Below are 20599 nucleotides of genomic sequence, written 5' to 3'. Positions count from 1 at the left end.
GTGTGCAGTTATAGGAAATAACAGATTGTAGCTGTGAGTTTTAGAATATGTTAGGTAAAAGCTGAATGGTAGTTAAATTTGGAAATATTTTCAATGACAGATTTGAAAGAAAACTAAATTTTAAGAGACAGTAATCAGACTGTGAATAGCAAAGCTATGGATGAACTACACAGAAAATGAACAATTTTTAGTGTAAACTACCAATCATAAAACCAAATTATAGTCAAAATAAATTGGCATATTAACCTTAATTCTTCCATATTATATGTAAACAAAATAGATGGCCTAGTGTAGCATGTAAATGCTATGTACAGCACAGGTATGTAGTAAATACTTTTTTGTTTAAAAAAATTTTTTTAAAGATTGGAGACCTTTATTTGGTTCCTTACAGGGAACCACCAAAGATTTTAGTTCAGGATAATGACAGGATCAGATTTAAGATACATCTTTGATCTACATTCTTTAACATTATTATGGCTTACAGTAAAATCTAGCCAGGAAGGACCTTGTACATGTATTATTTTCCCTCTTGGTCAGTTATTTCCATAATTTCCCTTGACCCAAGCAAGACCAATCACTTCCTTTTCGAAAAGTTAGTCCCTTCCCATAGGATTCTAGTTAGCTTTGATGACCCTGGACTCTTCCTAGCATTTGCCACGCTAAACTGTGTGACAACCGTTCCCTCCAGTGGACAAATGCTTGCCAGAGCGAACACGGATCCCACTAATTGCTCATTACATAGTGAACAACGCACAGCAAAACGTGCACAGAAGTTCAGTGAATCAACAGGAGGTGCAACAGCGGGTAAGAGAACAATTTACACGAATGTATGGCTACGGGAAGTTATGTAAAGCCAAATGCTGCGAAACCATCTTCTGAAGGCAGTAGGTTATAGCGAAAAAAAAAAAAAATCACAGAGAAACAAACAGGATGCCGCCACATATTCCCAACTTCAACATTCCCTGGGGAGAAAAAGAAAAAGCTTTGCTCTACGGCAAGCCCCAGAGCTGCGCCACAGATGCCGTAAAAGGAAGCGAAACACTGCGTGGAGACCGAGCCTCCAGCTTTGCGGCACGGTCGGGGCGGGAAAGTGCCAGCGTCGGTTGGAGGGAGGGTCTTCGCCCCGCCCCCCACACCCGGGCTGTACCACCGCGCTCCGAGGAGGCGTGTTCCAGGATCTCGGACCCAGTGCTGGCCGCCAGTTAAGTCCCCGCTTCCTGTCGCCGGTACCATGGAGGCGGCGGTAGAGGCAGAAGTAGAAAACGAGGACGGCGACAGCAGCTGCGGGGATGTGTGCTTCATGGACAAAGGCCTGCAGAGGTAAAGGGCGTTCGGCGACCGGGAGCGGCCCGCGCACCCCCAGGGCTGCGACCGAGGGTGGTGTGTGGCTTGGCGGGACCCCCGCCCCCTGGCTTGCGGCCGCCCTTCTCTGCGAAAATGCTCGGTGGACGGGCGGGAGTGTGAGTCCTGTCTGCCTCTGCCCTGGGCAGTTCTCATGGCTATGCCCGGCCTTGAACCTGCCCCATCACCTCCACCAGCCTTCAACCACCCTTCCTTCTGCTGCTCCTCTTTCTTTAAGGGTTATTGCTTTGCTGCCCTTTAATCATCGGTCTTCTCCTGTCCTCTTGATTCTCTTCTGTTACCCTGAAAAACAGTGACAGCATAGCATCTCCGGCAACCGTGTAACACGCGATCTCTGGTCCTTACTGGTTTTGCCTCACTTATCTTTACCACCATTTTCATTTCTAATGTACAAAGCACTACAACACATTTATTCATATACTTTTCGAAAGTACTAAACATATCTTATTGAGTTTCCCTTTTCTATCTCATGCTACCCGAAGTTGTACACGGCTTTTAAGTCTCTTGATTCTGCATTACTTATTGGCCCCTGCTTACCTATTCTTTCCTCTTTGGCGGGGGGGGGGGGGGGGGGGGGTAAGGGGTGGTACTGGGGATTGAACTCAGGGACACTCAACCACTGAGTTGCTTAGTGCCTAGGTTTTGCTGAGGCTGGCTTTGAACTCTCCATCCTTCTGTCTCCTGAGCCACTGGGATTATAGGCATGCGCCACCACGCCTGGCCCTGCCTACCTTTTCAGTCTCCAGTTTCTGAAGTTACTTTCTAGCCTCACTGAGCTACTAGCAGTTCTTTTGTAGGTGTCTCAGCCTTTGCACATGATATACCTTTGTGGAGTGCCCTGCTCTCTGCCAGTCTTGCTACTGATAATTATGCATCTTGTTGTCAATCCTGATCTAAAATTTACCAGATTACCTGGGAAGATGTTTTTCAAAGGAATGTGTACATTTTTTATTTAATAACAGCTGCTATTTCCTGAATGTCTTCCATGTATTGGGGTTATGCACATTATCACTAATCTTCACAGCAGCTTGCAAGTTAATTTTTCTTATACCAGACTTCATGCAGCTGGTGAGTAATTAAATTCGAAATTCAAACTCATTTGTTTCACTCTCTGCTTTTTCAACTCTCCCACATTGTATGCACAGTATTGATTTCCAGAAAGTGTAGTGCATTAGACAATAAAGGATTATATTTTGGAGAATGTGTTAATAGCACAAGATCTGGCACTAAGAATTCAATAAATGACAGAAGTTATGTAATTGGCAAGTGCTTCAAAGGGCTTTAGAAATTGTTATTTTGAGATTTGCAAATGCTTCCTTGCTGCCATTTAGGTTTCTACAGGTTTATGGTAGTTGCCACAGCTACTACTGATGCCTGTGAAGTTACTGACTCTACATCCGGCTTCTCTAAACTATGCACTATAGTTTGTATGCCCTGAACTATTATAAGAGAGGTTCCAGTTACAAATAGTAATTGAAGGAGTCATGAGATGAGTTCTCTTTAGGGGACATACCTTCCAACTTGAAATAGAGGACAGGGATGGAAGAAATACCAATAGTTAGTGATTTCTTTGGTATCATTTATATTCTGGATTAAAAAACCAGTGTACACAGTGAAGAAAGTAAGATTATAAACTTCTTTTGTGAGATTAGATTTATATCTGGGCTCTGTTACCATAACTGCAGGAATATGAGCAAGTTATTTAATTTTTTAAAATTTCAGTATTCTTATGATAACATACTGTGTATAGTTGTCAGAATTAAATGATATAAAGAATCTGAGGCTTAAAAAGTTTCCATTTGTTCAGGTCACACAGCAAGGTAATGTGCAAATTAGGATTCAAGAGCCTTTGCAATTATTGACTATTCAGTATTCCTTTGCTATCTGCCACAGACTTTGCACATAAAAGCTAGAAATGCCCAGCATCACTCAACCTCCTTGAATAGCTTCATATTTGTATAAATGGTCTGAAATATTGGTTTATGTTGTAGGGAGCACTGTGTTTTATGATTACACATTTCAAGGCACAAATGGAGAGGGCATCATTCTGGAATGAACAGAGCACATAGTTATTTATGTGCTATTTGGTTAGTTTTAATTATTTGGTCTTGCTTATAAAATACATTTTTACTTTTTTATAATATATATTTTCTTTTGTAGCATATCAGAGTTATCTTTAGATTCAACCCTTCATACCATCAATCTTCATTGCAATAACATCTCCAAGATCAAAGCCATTGATCATATTTGGAATTTACGACATTTAGATCTGTCATCTAATCAAATAAGTCAAATTGAAGGGCTAAACACACTGACAAAACTATGCACTTTGAATCTGTCCTGCAATTTACTCACAAGAATAGAAGGTTTGTAAGTGATTTTCATGTAATATTTAACATGAAGAAGGTGATTTGTCTATTTTTCCCCAAATAGAGTGGAATAGATAGTACCATAAACTTTTGAAAACTGACCCTAAAACTCATCATACAAAAGTTTTCTTATAGAAAAGTTTGTTTTTTAAAACTAAATATTTTCATAAAATTGATTTCATTGTTACATCAGATTTGCTTCAGTACAGTCTAATAGTACTGTAATGCTATACTTCTAATTTTTTAAATCCTATAAAAGCTTTATTTTATTTTGTTCTGCTTTATTTTATTTTTAGGACTTGAAGCACTAATTAATCTGACTAAACTGAATTTGTCTTATAACCACATAAATGATCTTAGTGGTAAGTAGATATGCATGTATTTTTGATGATGCTATGTTTGCAATGCATGAAGAGTTAGCTCATCATGTTGGAAAACTCCAAGTTGAATCCAGATTTTGATCGTAGAGCTCATCTAGAGAGTATCTTCAGTTTTAATTCTTTTTTTTTTTTTTTTTTTTTTTTTTTTTGTTACTGCCAAAACCACAGCTAAATAAAAAATAGATACAAAGACTGGAATGATTTGGAGCAGGGGGAATAGAAGCTCCTTTAGAGGAATGATGTTTTGGTTTTTGAACCAGGGATTAAACCCAGGGGCACTTTACCACTGAGCCTTATCCGCAGTCTTTCTGGGGAGTTTGGGGGGGAAGGCGCCTCACTAAGTTGCTGAGGCTTTCTTTGAACTTGTAGTCCTCCTGCCTCTGCCTCCCAAACCACTAGGATTATAGGCGTGCACCACCATGCCCAGCTAGGAATGATGTTTTAATGTTAGGTAATTAAACATACTGTTATATAGAAAGGAATAGTTCCAACAAAACTTTCTATAGTGATGAAAATATTCTAAATCTGTGCTATCTGATATTTAGCATCCTTGATGATTAAGGAAATGACAATTAAAACGTGACTGTTGAGCCCTTGAACTGTGAATTTGCAACTTAGGGACTGAAATTGTAATTTTATTTAATTTTTATATAAGTATAAAAAGCTATCTGTAACTAGGCATGGTGGAGTACCCTCTAATCCCAGGAATTTGGGTATTTGAAGCAAGTTTGAGACCAGCTTAGGCAACTTAATGAAACCCTGCCTCAAAATAAAAAATAGAAAGGGCTGGCAATGTTACTTAGTGGTAAAGCACCCCTGGGTTCAATCCTCAGTACCAAAAGAAAAAGCCATATGTAACTAGTGGCTAACACTATAGCAGATATGAACAATGCAGGTATGCAGCATTCCAAAGACTATTATTTTTTCTCTTAGATAATTTAAGAAGATATAAAAGTTGTTGCCTACTTTTTAAATGATTAAAGCCATAACTAATCGAACAAAGTTTCAAGAGTATTATTAGAATTATCTCTTAGAACTAATAAGATTTAATTTAATTTAAGAATTATCTCTTAGAACTAATCATCTTCATAATTTTATCAGTATTTGAAACAGTATTATTCATTTGTTAACTTATTTTTCTTCCCTACTAATAAGACATTACCTTATGCCTGGTGCCTAGTATACAAATATAAAAAGACCAAGTTAGTGCCCTTAGGCTCAGGTAGCAATTGCAGTTTATTTGAAATATTTTTTTCACTGAATACATGCAAGTTTTAGAATTTAGAGTTTAAATCTAACTCTGTTGCTGCTGTGTGATATTTTACTTTTTGGATACTGTTTCCTTACCTGACAAATGATTCTTGGGTAAGATTTTTCATTCATTCACTAGGAAGATATTTGTTGCAAATTGCTTTATCAAGTACAGTCCTATAGTTATTAAAAAACAACAACAACATTAAACAGATAAGGTCTTTGCTGTAACAGGTCTTATATTATATTGGGAAGAAACACATAAAGTTGTATCAAGTCCTTCCTCCTGTAAGTAAGCAAAAGATTTAAACAGACACCTTACCAAGATGATGCACAATGGGCAAATAAGCACGTGGGAAAAAAAGATGTTTAGCATCCTTGGTGATAAAGGAAATGACAATTAAAGTATAATGAGATACCACTTCACATCTAGTATGGCTAAAATTTTAAAAAATTAAAGCATTGATGAGATTGTAGAGCAACTAAAACTTGCCTATATTGCTAGTACAATTTAAAAAGTATAACCACTTTGGGAAAGAATTGACAGTTTATTATAATGGTAAATGTATTTGTAATTATTCAGTTCTCTTCCTCAGCATTTAACCCAGAGAAATTAAGATGTATTCACACAAAGACCCATATGTGAATGTTTATATGAACATTTTATATGCTTGTGTATTTATGACTGTTCATAATCTTGAAAACTTGGAATTGACCTGTATATCCAACTGGTATTATAGTCTATATTTTACATGTCCCCCAAAGACCATATGCTCAAACTTTGGCTGCCAGTCTGTGGCACTACTGGGAGTCAGTAGAATCTTTAGGAAATAGGGCCTACTTGGAGAAAGTTAGGTCATTGGAGGCATTCCCTTGAAGGGGAGATTGGGGCCTTCACTCCTCTCTCTCTCTTTGCTTCTTAGCTGCCATGAGAAGAGCAGATTCCTACCATAACATATTGTGCTACCAAAGGCCCAAAGCAGTATGGCCAAGCAGCTATGGTGTGAAACCATGAGCCAAAATCAATCTTTCCTCATTATAGATTATCTCAGGTATTTTGTCACAGCAACAGAAAGCTAATGGTAAACAAATTTTGAAACATCTGTGTAATGGAATACTACTTGGAACTAAAAAGGAATAAACAATAATACGTGCAACATCACATATAAATCTAAAAGGAATTATGCTAAGTAACAGAAGCCAATCATAAAAGGCTGTATCAAATGATTCCGTTCATGTGGCATTCCGATAAAGGCAAAGCTGTAGAGGCTTTTAAAAATCAGATTTTTGGTTGCCAGGGTGTGGAAATGGGGAGATTGATTACATAGGAACAGAAGAGAACCTTTCAAAGTGATAGAAACTTTTGTATGTTGTGATTATAGTGGTAGTAGTAAAACAGTGTATGTCTGCTAAAACACCAAATTGTATACCTAAAGGGGGCAAGTTTTAGGAACTTAATATCAGACAGAGTTGAGGACTATGAAGAAAATAAAGGGAGCAATCCTGGATGTTCTTATAGAATGCTAAAGTTTTATATGTTGAAAAGCACTTCAGTAAATAACTTATATAGCATACAAAGACACTAAAGCAAGATCATGCTTGCCATATAAGAAAGAAAGCTAATGAGGGGTTTAATGTACTAAGAAAAGGGATAGGAAAGTAGGCAGAGGCCAGGTCAGTACAGTTTAAAAGCAGGCTGAGAAATTTACATTTTGTTTTAGGCACAATAAGAGTTGTTAGAGATTACATAGGGAATGACATGATTTATGTTTTTAAAAGATCACTGCTGAGTGGAAAGTATATTTTTAGGTAGATAGAAAGTAAATAAAGGAAAGCAGAATCAAAGACAAAAGTCTCTGGATTAACGGATATGAATGGTGGTACTATTTGTTGACATAAGAAAAATTAGAAGAGGATTACATTTCCGAGATAAGTAATGAGAACACTGATCCTGTCTTAAACTCGAGAACACTGTTGAACATATGTATTGTGTGCATGTAATACACATTTTAAGAATGGGGTGGGATTGGGGGTCATGGTTGGAGTTGTAGATTTGGTGGTTAGAAGCACTATTAGCCATGAAACTAGAAGATTCCAAAGAGTGTGTAGATAGAGAAGAGGAGTAGCTCCTGGTGCACTCTACTATTAAATCTAAGAGGACCATCAAGTTAAAACAAAAGTAGCATCAAACAAGAACCTAAAAATGTGATGATAATTAAGGAGAAATGCTAAGGACTGTGAGTGACAGGAAAATCAGATCTTACAGAGATGGTCAAAGCCTTCTGAGAATGATGAGTAGAAGTTAGCCAAAGGACAATGAGGAGAAAAGGGTATCCAGTCAGGTTGAAGAAACAGAAGAAAAGGGTGAGTAAAGTTGAAATGTGGAGAGGGCTAAAATAAATGAAGTTGTAAAATTGCTCCCTTTGAGGAGCAATGTGTGCACCTCAGGACAATTTTCTAGGAAAGGAATCTAGGGCATTTATCCACTAGTCTCTTTGATGGAGGTAAGCCCCTAGAAGTGTTAACTCCCTCACACTTCCAGGCTTTACCTTTGCTGAACAAGCTCCTTCCCTTTTGAGGTAGGAAAAGAGGACAAATGCAAGTGCTTATAAGGGCACACTGACTGTATACACTTACTTGTCCATCTTAGCTACAGCTGAAGTCCAGGGTGGTCAAGGTAACAATAGTATCTGCTACAAAGTATTCCAAGAAATATTATCAGGGAGCTAAAATGAATGTTATTTGTATTTTATACTGAAACCAAGAAAAAGAAAGTGTAGTGCACTGGTAATCAAAAATGGTACCTTGGGAAATTCCAAAGCCATTGTTTTGTGCTTATTTTCATTAAGTGCATATAATGACCTAGGGAGTTTTTTTTTTTTTTTCCATTAATACCCCAGTACCCAGAAACCCCAGGGGCTAAGGCCTCAGTGAGTTTCTAAACTTGTGTTTCTTCAAAACAGCAACTGAATTTTCCTTATCAATGCTACTCCTTTGCCTCAAAAGCATTTTTTTCTTATTGCAGGGTTGACGCTTCTCCATGGACTAAAGTATAAGCTTAGATATATTGATCTTCATAGTAACTGTATAGATAGTATCCATCACTTACTTCAATGTATGGTAGGATTGCACTTCTTGACAAATCTTACTTTAGAGAAGGATGGAGAAGGGAATCCTGTCTGTCGTGTACCAGGTATGAACAATTAATTTAATACTTTTTTAACAGTTAATAGTCAAAGTTTCTTCATTTCCAGAATTTGGTGTTTGTGAACTTTATGTTTTAGTTTTAATCTTTGTAATGTTATATATTTGGGAATTATATAATTACAAATAATTACAAATAGTTTATTAAGACAAATTGCTGTTAGAAGAAGATGGGATGAACCAATCAATAGTTATTTTATTTAGACAGTTTTATATTTGATAAGTGAATGCCTTAAAATTATATTTTATCACTATGGTATATCCTAATACTATATAGCCATTTAGGAAGGGGAAAAAAGGAACTTAGAATCTCTGTACTGGTAGTCAGTTATCTCCACGATATATTGAGAAAGAAAAACAAGTTGCAAAGTATTGTATGTAATATATACAACAGAACATCTAGAAAAATACACCAAAAAAATAATATTGGACAACTCCAAGAAAAGGAACTAAGTAGCTAGAGTTCAGGAAATATTGAAAAAACTTTACTATGTACCTTTGAATTATGTATCCTGGATTTATCACATTTTAATAAGTGAATGATTTAAAAAAAATCACCTTAAACTTATTACATTAAACAATGTTGCTGAAATGCCATTTGATCTAATTCGGAATCAGTCAAATTGGCAAAGATAAGAGAAACCTAACTGCCAGTTCTAACTTCATTTATCTCATGTTACTTAACCAAACAAGAAAGTGGATAGAATTTTGAATGTACCTTCTGAAACTCTACTTGGGTGTAAGTTGGCTATAAATGCTCCATTCTGTCATTCATACGCTACCATGGGAAAGTTTTTTGTAACAAGATAGCCTGTTCTGATTATTTTATTTTATTGAAAAACATTTTTTTATTGTTTTTTAAAGATCATGTAATATTATAAAGTCTGCTTAAAAACCAGGACAGATTTGAAAGTTTTCTTAGGGGAAAAACTTATTTCTAAAACTTTGTATTTTTTTTTCCTCTTTTAACCCTAACGTCAAAAAATTGTTTTTTGTAATAGTCATGTCTCAAAAACTTTGAGTTCCTACTTTGAATCTTCATTTCTTTTGGAATTTATCCAAATAATTCTTTGGCCTTTCTGACAAATACTTGGTTGTAAAATTATAGGAGCAAAATCGAAGTGCTCCTATTAAGCTAAACAACAAATTAATGTTAATTTGTTAGTTTCTTATTTTTTAAGGGAAATAAATATATTTTTCTTATATTTATTTCTTAAGGGAAATAAATAAATATATTATTCGTGGATACTTGATAAATCACATTTTAATATTAATTATGTGTAATTTAAAAAACAAAAGGGACATGTTTCACTAATGCTTGAAGCTTCACTGGGGAAATTCTGGTGCTTTGATCATCATCCATATCATCCTTAAAACATGTTTATGTTACTTAGATTTATGCTAGTTCTATTAAAAATACAAAAGACTTGTTTAGTTTTCTTCCCAGGATAAATTCCTGCTGTTTTCATGCATTCATAGCTTTAAAGTAATTTGAAGTGGTGATGATTATAAGTTCCTTACCTTTATTGGGAAAATTATTCAAGAGGAGTGAAAAGAGCATTTTGTTTCTTTTGTATTTAATGATTGCATGCTAGAATGTTGAATACATAGCATTAATGACAAGTTTATTTGTTGTTCCTTGGACTAATTTTATCATTCAGGTCATAGATGTAGTAATTTATTTTATAAAATATTAGCCCTTTTTAATGTTTAAATTTTCACTTTGAATGATTTATTTCAAAGGATACAGAGCAGTTATTCTCCAAACTTTACCACAGCTTAGAATTCTAGACTGCAAGAACATATTTGGTGAACCAGTAAATATGGCAGAAGTAAATTCATCACGCCTACAGTGCTTAGAAGGTCTTTTGGATAACTTAGTTTCTTCTGAGTCTCCCCCAAATATAAGTGAAGATGAGGTATAGTATTTTTCGCCCCAATATAAAAAATACCTTTAAACTTTACTAAATGAATGAAAATTTAAAAGGATTTTTGTTTGTCCCTGTGTCATAGATCCTTGATAATATGCCAGTGGTATCATCGCCCATCACAGAGTTAACTCCCTTGGAACAGTTTGCAGATACACCAGCAGATACACATGTTTTGACATCGTTTTTATCTGTGTGTCCATCTTCTGAGCCAGAGAAAATTAATCATGAAAAGGAATTTCAGAATGAGAGGAAACTCCAGAAATTAGATGATCAGCTTTTACATCTTCTTGATGATGTAACTATTTTTCCTACTTTTGGAAAGCCCAATATGGGAATGTGGAAGAAAAAAATAGTTAAGAAAATGAAAAAAATATATATACAAGCTGACCAACCAGAAACAATCTATATGAAATGTGTCAATATGGGGCTGGGGTTATGGCTCAGTGGTGGCGGGCTTGCCTAGTATGCATGGGGCACTGGGTTCAATTCTCAGCACCACATACAAATAAATTAAAAAATAAGGAAATAAAGGTCCATCAACAACTAAAAAGTATTTTTTTTAAAAAATGTATCAATATGTGTATTTTTGTTTTCCAGTATGGAAATAGGATTCTATATAGCAATAGTGTAGAAAATATAAGCATGCATTTTCCTTATTGCCATTCTTCACATCTTCATTACATAATTCCTTTGTCTTGTTCTTCAGTGCTTCACCTTATTTCTGTCCCTTCACTTTTTGTTTCAACCTTAGGCAAGCTGAAAACTCTGAACTCAGTGTTCATTAACACAAAGGACACTTCTGGTCCCATACATCTCTTCAGCTCTTATTGGCCAAAGCCATTTCTAGAATTTACTGCTTAATATAAAATTAATTTACATAGTTCTGCTTCATTTCAGTTTTCAGCAGACCATCACCTAATTAATTTCTACTTTCCTGGGCTGATAATCATTTTTTTACCCTTGCTACTGATTCTCTGGTTGGTAAAACTCTGTGAACTATATTCATGAATTAGGGGCTAGGGTTTGTAGCTCAGTAGTAGAGCGCTTGCCTAAATGCATGAATTACAATTCATAGAATTTACTACTATTGTATCTCCAGCCCTTGCTGCGGCATTCTTGCACTGATCAACAGTAATTCCCTACCCTCCCACCCCTGGGAACTGTACCACCTGAATGAAACAGATTATTACTTTGCTTGCCTGCCATCTGGGTATAGGATATAAAAAGAGTGGTATAAGCTAGAAAGATTATTAAACGCTAAACATTTATTTGTAAGTAAATTTTTTTTGTTTGTTTCTTAAATGTTTAATACTGAGCTACATCCCAATCCCTTTTTTATTTTGAGATAGGGTCTTACTAGTAATTCCCAAACTTTCAATACTTCTGCCTGGGGTTATAGCTATGAACCACCCTGCCCAGCTTAAGTATTTGCATTCGATGTAAAATACAGGTGTATTCCTGAATTGGCAATACATGTGTGTGTGTGTGTGTGTGTGTGTGTGTGTGTGTGTGTGTGTATATACACACTTTTACCCAAACACTTTGAAGATGAACATTACCATCATGCTAGAATGTTCCTCCTGTTTCTTTCTACAAGCAGTCCTTCCCTGCTTCTTCAGAGGAAGTCATTTTTCTGATTTTTTTCCTATCATAGATTATTTAATATTTCTTCTAGAATCTAATAAAAATGGAATGATATAGTATGTACTTTTCATGTAAGGCAACATAGCCTTTTGAAATTATTCCATGTTTTGTATAGCAATAGTATTTTTGTGTGATATTCCATTTTATGACTATGGTTTACATCTTTATAGTACTGGTTTATTTCTAAGCAGTATATGTGTATCTATGTAGTATATCTGAAACTGAAACTTTTTCCAAAATTGAAAATTTTATGTTACTCCCATCAACAGTATGTGACTGACTTCCAGTTTTTCTGCATCTTTACCAATATTTGGTGTTAGCATTGATTTTATTTTAGCCATCCTACTGGGTATATTCCTAGCATTCGTTTTTATTTTAATTTACATTTCATTAATGATTAATGATGAACACTTCTTATGTGTTTATTGTGATCATGTGCTTGTGTGTTTTCTTTTGTGAGGTATCTTCAAAATTTTTGTTCATGTTTTTATTGGGTTATTTATGTATTACCATGTTGTAGGAATTCATTATTTTTCCTGGATAACAGTATTTTGTCAAGTGTATCTTCTGTGAACATTTTTTTCCCCAGTCTGTGCTTTACATATTAATTTTCTTAATAGCCTTTTGATAAGCAACAGTTTTTGTTTTGATAATCTGATCTCATGTTATGGTTATTGTTTTTTTTGTGATTTCAAAATTTTTTATGTATCCCTAAGTAACAAACATATTCTTCTGTGTTATTCTCTAAAAGTTTTATGGTTTCACCTTTGGTAGTTAGGTCTATATATATGGTAGGGGTTGAAGTTCACTCTTTTCCCTATGGATATTCAGTGATGCCAGCACCATTTGTTAAAAAGTCTTTGCATTGGATGAGTTTAGTTTCTTTGTTTTTGTTTTCTATTCATATTTCCTGAAAGTTTTTATTGTTATTTGCAGAAGAGTTAACCTGGTAGAAGCCTATCTGTACTAGAAGCTGAATTCCCTGTCATTAATTTCCAGGATATCTAGTTTATTAGCCCTCAATCTTATAGAAAGCCTTAACACTTAGCAAAATTTTAAATTTTTATACTGAATTGAACTTTTAGTACACTTTTTTTCCCTTTTCTTTCTAGGCTTCTAGTACTTTAATAGATAATGTTCCTGAAAAAGACCTGAGACCAAAAAGAGACACGGATGTAACTTCTGAAAGTGATTATGGAAACAGAAAAGAATGCAACAGAAAAATTCCTCGAAGATCAAAAATCCCATATTATGCCAGAAGTATTCAAACTATTAAGCATCACAATAGAAACAACATTTTTGTAAGGTACTTATTTATTTTTAGAATTTCAAGTAAGGCACCTAAAAGTTAGCATGGCTGTCTCCTTCCTTAAAACTACCTTTTGCTGATATTTATTTATCACATTTAACATCAAAGGTTTAACTTTTCAGTCCTATGCGCTCTGACTAGGTCAATACAGTCACCACTCTCTCATTCTGCAGGTTCTTTATCCATGGATTCAACCAACATTTATCAAAAATATTTTCTAAAAAAACGTTAATATTGTTAATGGCATGTATTATTAGTAATACTACAGCAGTTATTCTATATAACATTAATAGACTGTTTTTTCTTGTTATTATTCCCTAAACAAATTATTACACAGCACTTACATATATTAAGTATTTTATGTAATCTGTTATCACACCATTCCGTGTAAGGGCCTTGAGCATCTGTGGTTTTGGTATTTGAGGAGAGTCCTGAAGCAAATTGCCTGTAGAAACCAAAGAACAACTGTATACTTATGTAAAGGATTGCTTTCTCTGTCAATGCCAAAGTTAAGAAATCAACATATAAAACCAAAATTCTACTGCATTCATTTGCAGTAGGAAATAAAACCAATAAAACTTGAGTTGTAGATGACTAGCCTTTTCTGTCTCTATAAGCAAGTCTAGATGGGAAGTCAAATCCTAAATAGATGGTAACTACTGAGGTGAGGATGAAAGGTAAATATGATGGTTATGTTGAATGCCGTTAGGATCAGGGAATCTGATGTTTGTACTTTCACATTGGAATCACCATGAGTTGTTCAGAAATGCCTACTCTGGCATACGTAAAATCAACTTTTTACCTCTTTAATTCTTCTTTATAAAAAATGAATTTTTTTGTTGTTTTAATTCTTTCATAGCTGTCCAGTTAACTATGTGTTTCCATGTATGCTCAATCACTTAGTTCACTTATAATCAAAATGGACATACCCTGCAATTTCTTCAATCTCTTGCTAATGGTGTAATCTATTTGCTCTGCTTTGTTACATGTCCACTTTAGACTTTCAATTTTCAAAAGATAATTTTATCTGTCATTTTTCCAGTTCTTGGGTGTTACCTTAGTCCTAAGTACTAATAATACTTTTTAAAATTCTTCTGATATATTCAAGAATTCTACCTATCCTGAATGTGTTGGACACTGAACTGTCTTTCTTATTATATTGAGGCTCTCAATCAACAAAGCACACTCATAAAATTATTATCATATTATTTAATATCCTTTTATAAAAACTGTTTGCGTATGTGACTAAAAATGTTAATATTAGAGAATATTATAAACAGTATACTTTTCTTGGAATTATTTCCTGCATTTTATTTTTTACAGTTGTAATCGCAAAATAAAACAACCTTACTTTAAAGATTTATACGTAAGATCATCTTTAGCAAACTGTAATTTTTTAGAAGAACAGAAGAATGAAATCATTAAAGTAGAAAATAGCATCGTAGAAGACAACACGTACCGGGTACGATTTAGAAGTTAAGAAAAAATGAAAGCAAATGCTTTACCACTGAGCCACAACCCCAGCCCCCAGAAATTACACATTTATTTAAGTCAGATTTAAGTGAAATCATTTGTTATATACTTATAGAGGTAGAAACCATTCTAAATTTTCCAATTCTTATTTCTTAAAGTAGTGATTCCTGGCTTTTTAAAATGTCAGACCCTTTAAATAAAGAAATCTGTAGCTCTTCTAAAAAAAAATGACATTTACACCCAAAATGTTATTATATGATTTCCAGGTCTTCATGAACTAACCTGAAACCCAATTTTGTGCACAGATTAAGAGGTTTCAAAAATTTTCAAAATTATTCAGTGTTTGCTTGAACAGTACTCGTGTTGAGAATTTTTAGCACATGTTGATTTGTTACTTTATATTTTTCATTAACTTGCCAGTATTGTACTTGTTGAAGTACTGGTTGTTCTTTTGGTTGTACGTAGTACTGTTTTTCCATGATATATTTACCTTCATACTTTTTATGCTACTGCTTTTCTCTCCTAATTCTCAACACTGGAAACTTTAATACTGAGGAAAAAATATAATTATGTTATGACAATAATAATAGTAGCTACAATTTATTTTTTGAATGATATTATGTGCCAAACACAGTTCTGCACTGTTTGGTATGCTTTACTTCTATTAATTTGTTTAATAGCCCTTCAAAGTGAAGTAAAATGAAAAATTGAGATGGTAAGAAGTTAGGTTACATTTCTAAGTTCTCCTAATGTGGTTGTTCCTTTTAGTCCCTTGTTGAACAGCTAGACCAAGAGAGAGAGATGAGATGGAAAGCTGAACAAGCTGAAAAGAAGCTTATGGAGTATATTGATGAACTGCATAAACAAGCTAGTGAAAAGAAAGATGTTCATAGCCTGGCTCTACTTACCACAGACAGGTAAGGCCAAATATAAAAAACCTAAAGGATACCTTGTAGCATAAAGAATATTAAACTTGGAGCTGGAATACCTAAATTTAAGTTAACTACAATATGATTAAAAACAAAAGGTTTTTTAAACAAGGTATCTAGTTTTTTTTTTTATTAGAAGATTTAATGCTTTGTTAACTTGTTACATAATTTAGGAATTCCAGGTACATTTATTTGAGCCCTTAAACTGGCTGGGAAATGTCAGATATATGTGTAGATATGTATTATAAGTAAACAACAAGAGACTAGAGCAGGAATTGGAAAATTTTTTCTGTAAAAATCCCAGATTGTGTAAAGACAGGGTTTATGAATTTGTATCTGTTTCCTCGGTACTCTTTGAACTATTGTCACATGTTTGTCTTCTACAGTTGGCCTTGGTACCTAATAGCCCAAGTTTTTTTATTCCGTTTTTATTTTTTCTCCTCCTTCCTTCTAGCTCCCATTTTATCTTATGATGCATTTTTTATCTTATGATTGCATTTAATACAAGTCAGTCTTATTTCATGCAATCTATGAAAATACCAGTTTTCTAAATATAGTTTTTCCCTGGTTTTCTGTAATTATTTCTAAAGTTATACCTTTCTTCAAATAGTTATAAGATACTTCTACAGACTTCCTGTTGGTTTTTATGTCTTCTTACCCTTGAAGGAATGCTAGTTTTCTAGACTCGGTTATGCCACAAATTGGGTTTAGAAGTTGTTCTTGGTTGCATTTCCTTACTGTAAAGTATAAGCTCTCATTTGAATAATATGTTGATGTACACAACTCCAAGCCTAATTTCCAGTTTCTGTTAAATATGTAACTGTTAAAGTTTTATGATACTATGTGGTAATTTCTACCCTCCTGCCCACTTCTGTGTTGTGTAAGAAAAATTATAAAACCTGATGTGTACATTATGAGAAACTCTATAATTAAGCAAGCTGTGATACATTATGCTATTACTAGTCCTTCCACCTCCCCACCACTACTACTTTTTTTTTTTTTTTACTACATTAGAAAAACAGCACTCTTGCTTGAAGTAGGTATGTGAATAACCAACATTATCAGCAACAACTTTATTAGACACTCTGTAACTGAGTCATGGACATGACAGTGGAAAAGAGGATTCATCTTTCTTTAAAATGAAGCAAAGCTTGTTCTAGGAGATGTTTTTATTTCAGTTTAATTCTTTTTGGCTTATAATTGAAATTTATTACAGATTTTGATAATAGGCTATCTTTGCTTTTAGCTATATATGAAGGAATTTCTATTTCATTCCATATTGTGGGTATTTCTTAGTGGAATATTAGAGGAAGCTGGGTTGAGGCTTCTTACCAGATTGCATTTAATTTGGAAGGATTTGGGTATATTTCATCTTTATTCTTACATAACCTGTCGATTTTGACCATCATTCCCATATTATATATTAATTGTTCTTGAAAAAAATCAATTTTTTTCTGATTCCAATTTTATCTAAACTCATGTTTGTTTGTCTGTCTGTCCTTTTGAAGTTATATCCCTGACCAATCTTGATATTCCCAGATGTGCTTTGTTAGAGATTCTGTATCCCTAGGACCCTAGGGTCTGGCATCTAAGTGCAATACTATGGAGTATTTGTTATCTTAAAAAATGAATATTGTTGGGTATAGTGGTAGCTTGCCCTGTAATCCCAGCTGCTCAAGAGGCTTAGGCAGAAGGATTCCAAGTTCCAGGCCAGCCACAGAAACTTAGCAAGACTGTCTGAATAATAATAATAATAATAATAATAATAATAAAGTTTTAAAGGCTGGAGATATAGCTCACTTGTAGAACACCCCTAGGTTCAGTCCCTAGCACCACCAAAAAAGAGAGAGAGAGAGAGAGAGAGAGAGAATATCTTATCTAGTAGGATATTTTTATTGTTCAGATCTCCTTGGTGAACAAATTTGCTTATCTAAATGCCTTCTAAAATTGCCTTGCCTGTATTTCTTAAGATTAGCCTATCCTCAGGCAGACTCATTCTGCTTCCTTAGTTTGTATTCTTAGCCCTAATAAATGGTTTTCCATCCGTATCTGGACAGCCATCAAAAGTAGAAATCTAGGAATAATTGTTTTATTTCCTTTCTCTTTCTCATATCCCACATCTAGTTGGTGTTGATATGTTCTTCATTTCTTAAAACATACTGAACTTTCTCCTCTATATCCTAAAACTGTTGCCTTAATTTATGTTTTATCTCTCACTTAGATAATTGCTTCAGACCTCCTTGTCTATAGCTTCTGTGGCCCCATCCTGTAGTCCACAGAATAATAAATTCTGGCATTCTCTCATATAACATCAAACTGGAGTTGAGAGAGTAAACAAGGAATACCAGTTTGGAGACTACTCTACTCTTTTGAAATAAAAGGAGAGATAAGAACAAAAATTAGAGAAATGACTCTAGTAAAGAAATTGATGGATATATTTCTTTAAATACGGCCTAGAAACACAATAGATAGTGGGGCAACAGCCTAGCTCGGTAATTTCATGAAGCTGTCTTTTCCAAATACTAGACTTTTATTCCATCATGAAATATCTTCCCATAGAATGTGGATAAGGGTTGAGGCGGGGGTAAGTATCTGGCCCAGGCTGGTTAACCATAATGTGGCCCATGGCCACAGTGATATTCCTGGGTGCACATATGAACTACATTGAACTAATCAGAATCTTCCCTGTGACTCTTTGGAGTTGAGCTAGAAGAAGATAATCTTTCCATTTGGTTCTCAGATATATTGGAATGGGAGCCCAGGGATGTTTGTAGTACTTCCCTCCATACCCCCTGCCCACTTCCCCCAAACATAAAGACACCTAACAGTTGGAACAACTGAAGACAGCCTCTAGGAAATCACATATAAAGAGTTCCAATGGAATTCATGTTCTTGGTTTCAGTGGTCCCTCAGAATAGTTCTGTGCCATTCCTTCTCTAAGTTTAGCTATGTGGGTCAATAAATTCTTCCATTTTATTTTACTAGTTAAAAGAGTTCTTAACTATAACCAATGGGTTCTAACTGATACAAAGCAAGGATCAATATGTGGTATCCGGGGAGGATACAGAAAAGTCAAAGTTAATTGTCAGGTAGCTATTCATATATCACTTGATGCCACACAGCTTTATAAATATATCTTTTTTTTTTCTGTGAGATACTGAGTTCCTTTGAAGGCACAGACTATATAACTCTTCTTGCATGCTTTTTAAAAAGTCCACAGCTAGCCTGAATGCATGAAACACATTAGGTATTCAGTAAAGTTTTGCTGTGTAGTAGGAAAGTTTATTTAAGATAAAGTTTCACTAATTTTGGGCTGGAGATGTGGCTCAGCGGTAGCGCGCTCGCCTGGCATGTGCGCGGCCCGAGTTCGATCCTCAGCACCACATACAAACAAAGATGTGTCTGCCGATAACTAAAAAATAAAATATTAAAAAAAAAATTTAAAAAAAAAAGTTTCACTAATTTATATAGAGCATTTTCTCTTTGGACACAGTATTAGTGTTAGGGATAGGAGAAAGACATATACTGTATTTCAGCCATTTTTTTTAAACTGTAATTACATTTCGAAACATATTTCAAGTCTTTCTAGGTAGTCTTTAATATTGACTATAGTTTTTCTCATTTTCTATGTATAATGTAATTAACTCCTGCTCATAATTTCTGATTAGGCTAAAGGATATTATTTTTAGAGAGAGAAATGCCAAAGCACAACTCGAAATTATGGTTCACAAACTTCAAAATGAAATTAAAAAACTAACTATTGAATTAATAAAAACAAGAGATCAGCAGGAGGATCACATTAGACACTTAAGAACCCTGGAAAAAGCATTAGAAAAAATGGAGAGACAAAAAGGGCAGCAGCAGGCGGCACAGGTATTTCTCTTTTTTAATGTATCAGTGATGTGGATCAATTCATAACTTCTAATCTGTAATAAATTATACTATATGGTAAACCTAAAAGATATTAGGTAGTTTGCCAAAAAAAATGAATTATCAATTTAAATATAGTAATCATGTAGACTTTTGAATTATGTCTAAATTAAGGCAAACTTACTTATACAAAGCAATTACAAGAAGAGGAAATACTACAGGTAATTAGGCTTGTATTTTGAAGAACTAATATTTAAAAGTTGGGGGGTGGGGGACTTGAAGGAATTTCATTTTCATGGTTTCTGAAAAAAAATTCCCATCAAAATTTGTAATGCAAATAAGCAGTAGTTAATGCCAATATATTTGATGATTGTAAGAATATACTTTGTGTGACTTGTTAATTAATAAACTTTGAAAATAAACTTAAGTCACTAGGTCTAATCATTTAAAAGGCACTTTTCTTATGGGAATTGGCATTAAAATAGAAGCATGGGAGATTGTTACCTAGGTACTGTAATTGTGTGTACTTTTCTCAGATAAGGCTTCTCCAAGAGGTGGAAATCAAGGCTGCAGCTGCTGATAGAGAAATAAACTTACTTCGAACTTCCCTTCATCAAGAAAAGGAACAAGTCCAACAACTTCATGAACTTCTGGCATTGAAAGAACAAGAACACAGGTAAATGAAAAAAGTATCAGAAAAATATTGATACTTAAAAATAAAAAAAGAAAGCTACCCCCACACCCTCCGTATTTAGAGGCAGTGATGGATCATTGGTTAATCTGGCAATATCAGCTCATGGAAAATATCATGTTTATGTATCCATTAAAATCAGTCCTCTAGAAAGACACCAGGTTCTCTAGTATAAATAAGTTTATA

At 34.5% G+C, this 20599-nt stretch overlaps 1 protein-coding gene across 3 annotated transcripts in view; it reads left to right on the top strand.

Moving 5' to 3' along the window:
• The first annotated feature begins 1082 nt into the window (after positions 1–1082).
• Positions 1083–20599, top strand: part of Lrrcc1 (leucine rich repeat and coiled-coil centrosomal protein 1) — a 35921-nt gene continuing 16404 nt past the window's right edge. The window contains exons 1-11 of one of the 3 annotated variants that reach the window (XM_026384245.2): positions 1083–1320; positions 3523–3728; positions 4028–4093; positions 8388–8555; positions 10310–10485; positions 10580–10792; positions 13254–13447; positions 14774–14912; positions 15692–15840; positions 19521–19725; positions 20259–20398. In XM_026384245.2, coding sequence (XP_026240030.2) covers positions 1232–1320; positions 3523–3728; positions 4028–4093; positions 8388–8555; positions 10310–10485; positions 10580–10792; positions 13254–13447; positions 14774–14912; positions 15692–15840; positions 19521–19725; positions 20259–20398 — 1745 coding nt within the window. In that variant the 5' untranslated portion in view covers positions 1083–1231. Of the gene's footprint in view, positions 1321–3522; positions 3729–4027; positions 4094–8387; positions 8556–10309; positions 10486–10579; positions 10793–13253; positions 13448–14773; positions 14913–15691; positions 15841–19520; positions 19726–20258; positions 20399–20599 lie in introns of those variants that run through there. The other 2 variants (XM_026384253.2, XM_077800554.1) reach the window with 2 other exon arrangements.

Source organism: Urocitellus parryii, chromosome 7 (assembly GCF_045843805.1).
Source record: "Urocitellus parryii isolate mUroPar1 chromosome 7, mUroPar1.hap1, whole genome shotgun sequence".
NCBI lineage: Eukaryota > Metazoa > Chordata > Mammalia > Rodentia > Sciuridae > Urocitellus > Urocitellus parryii.
The sequence above is the reverse complement of the archived record's forward strand: the minus strand, read 5'-3'. Positions and strand labels throughout refer to the sequence as shown.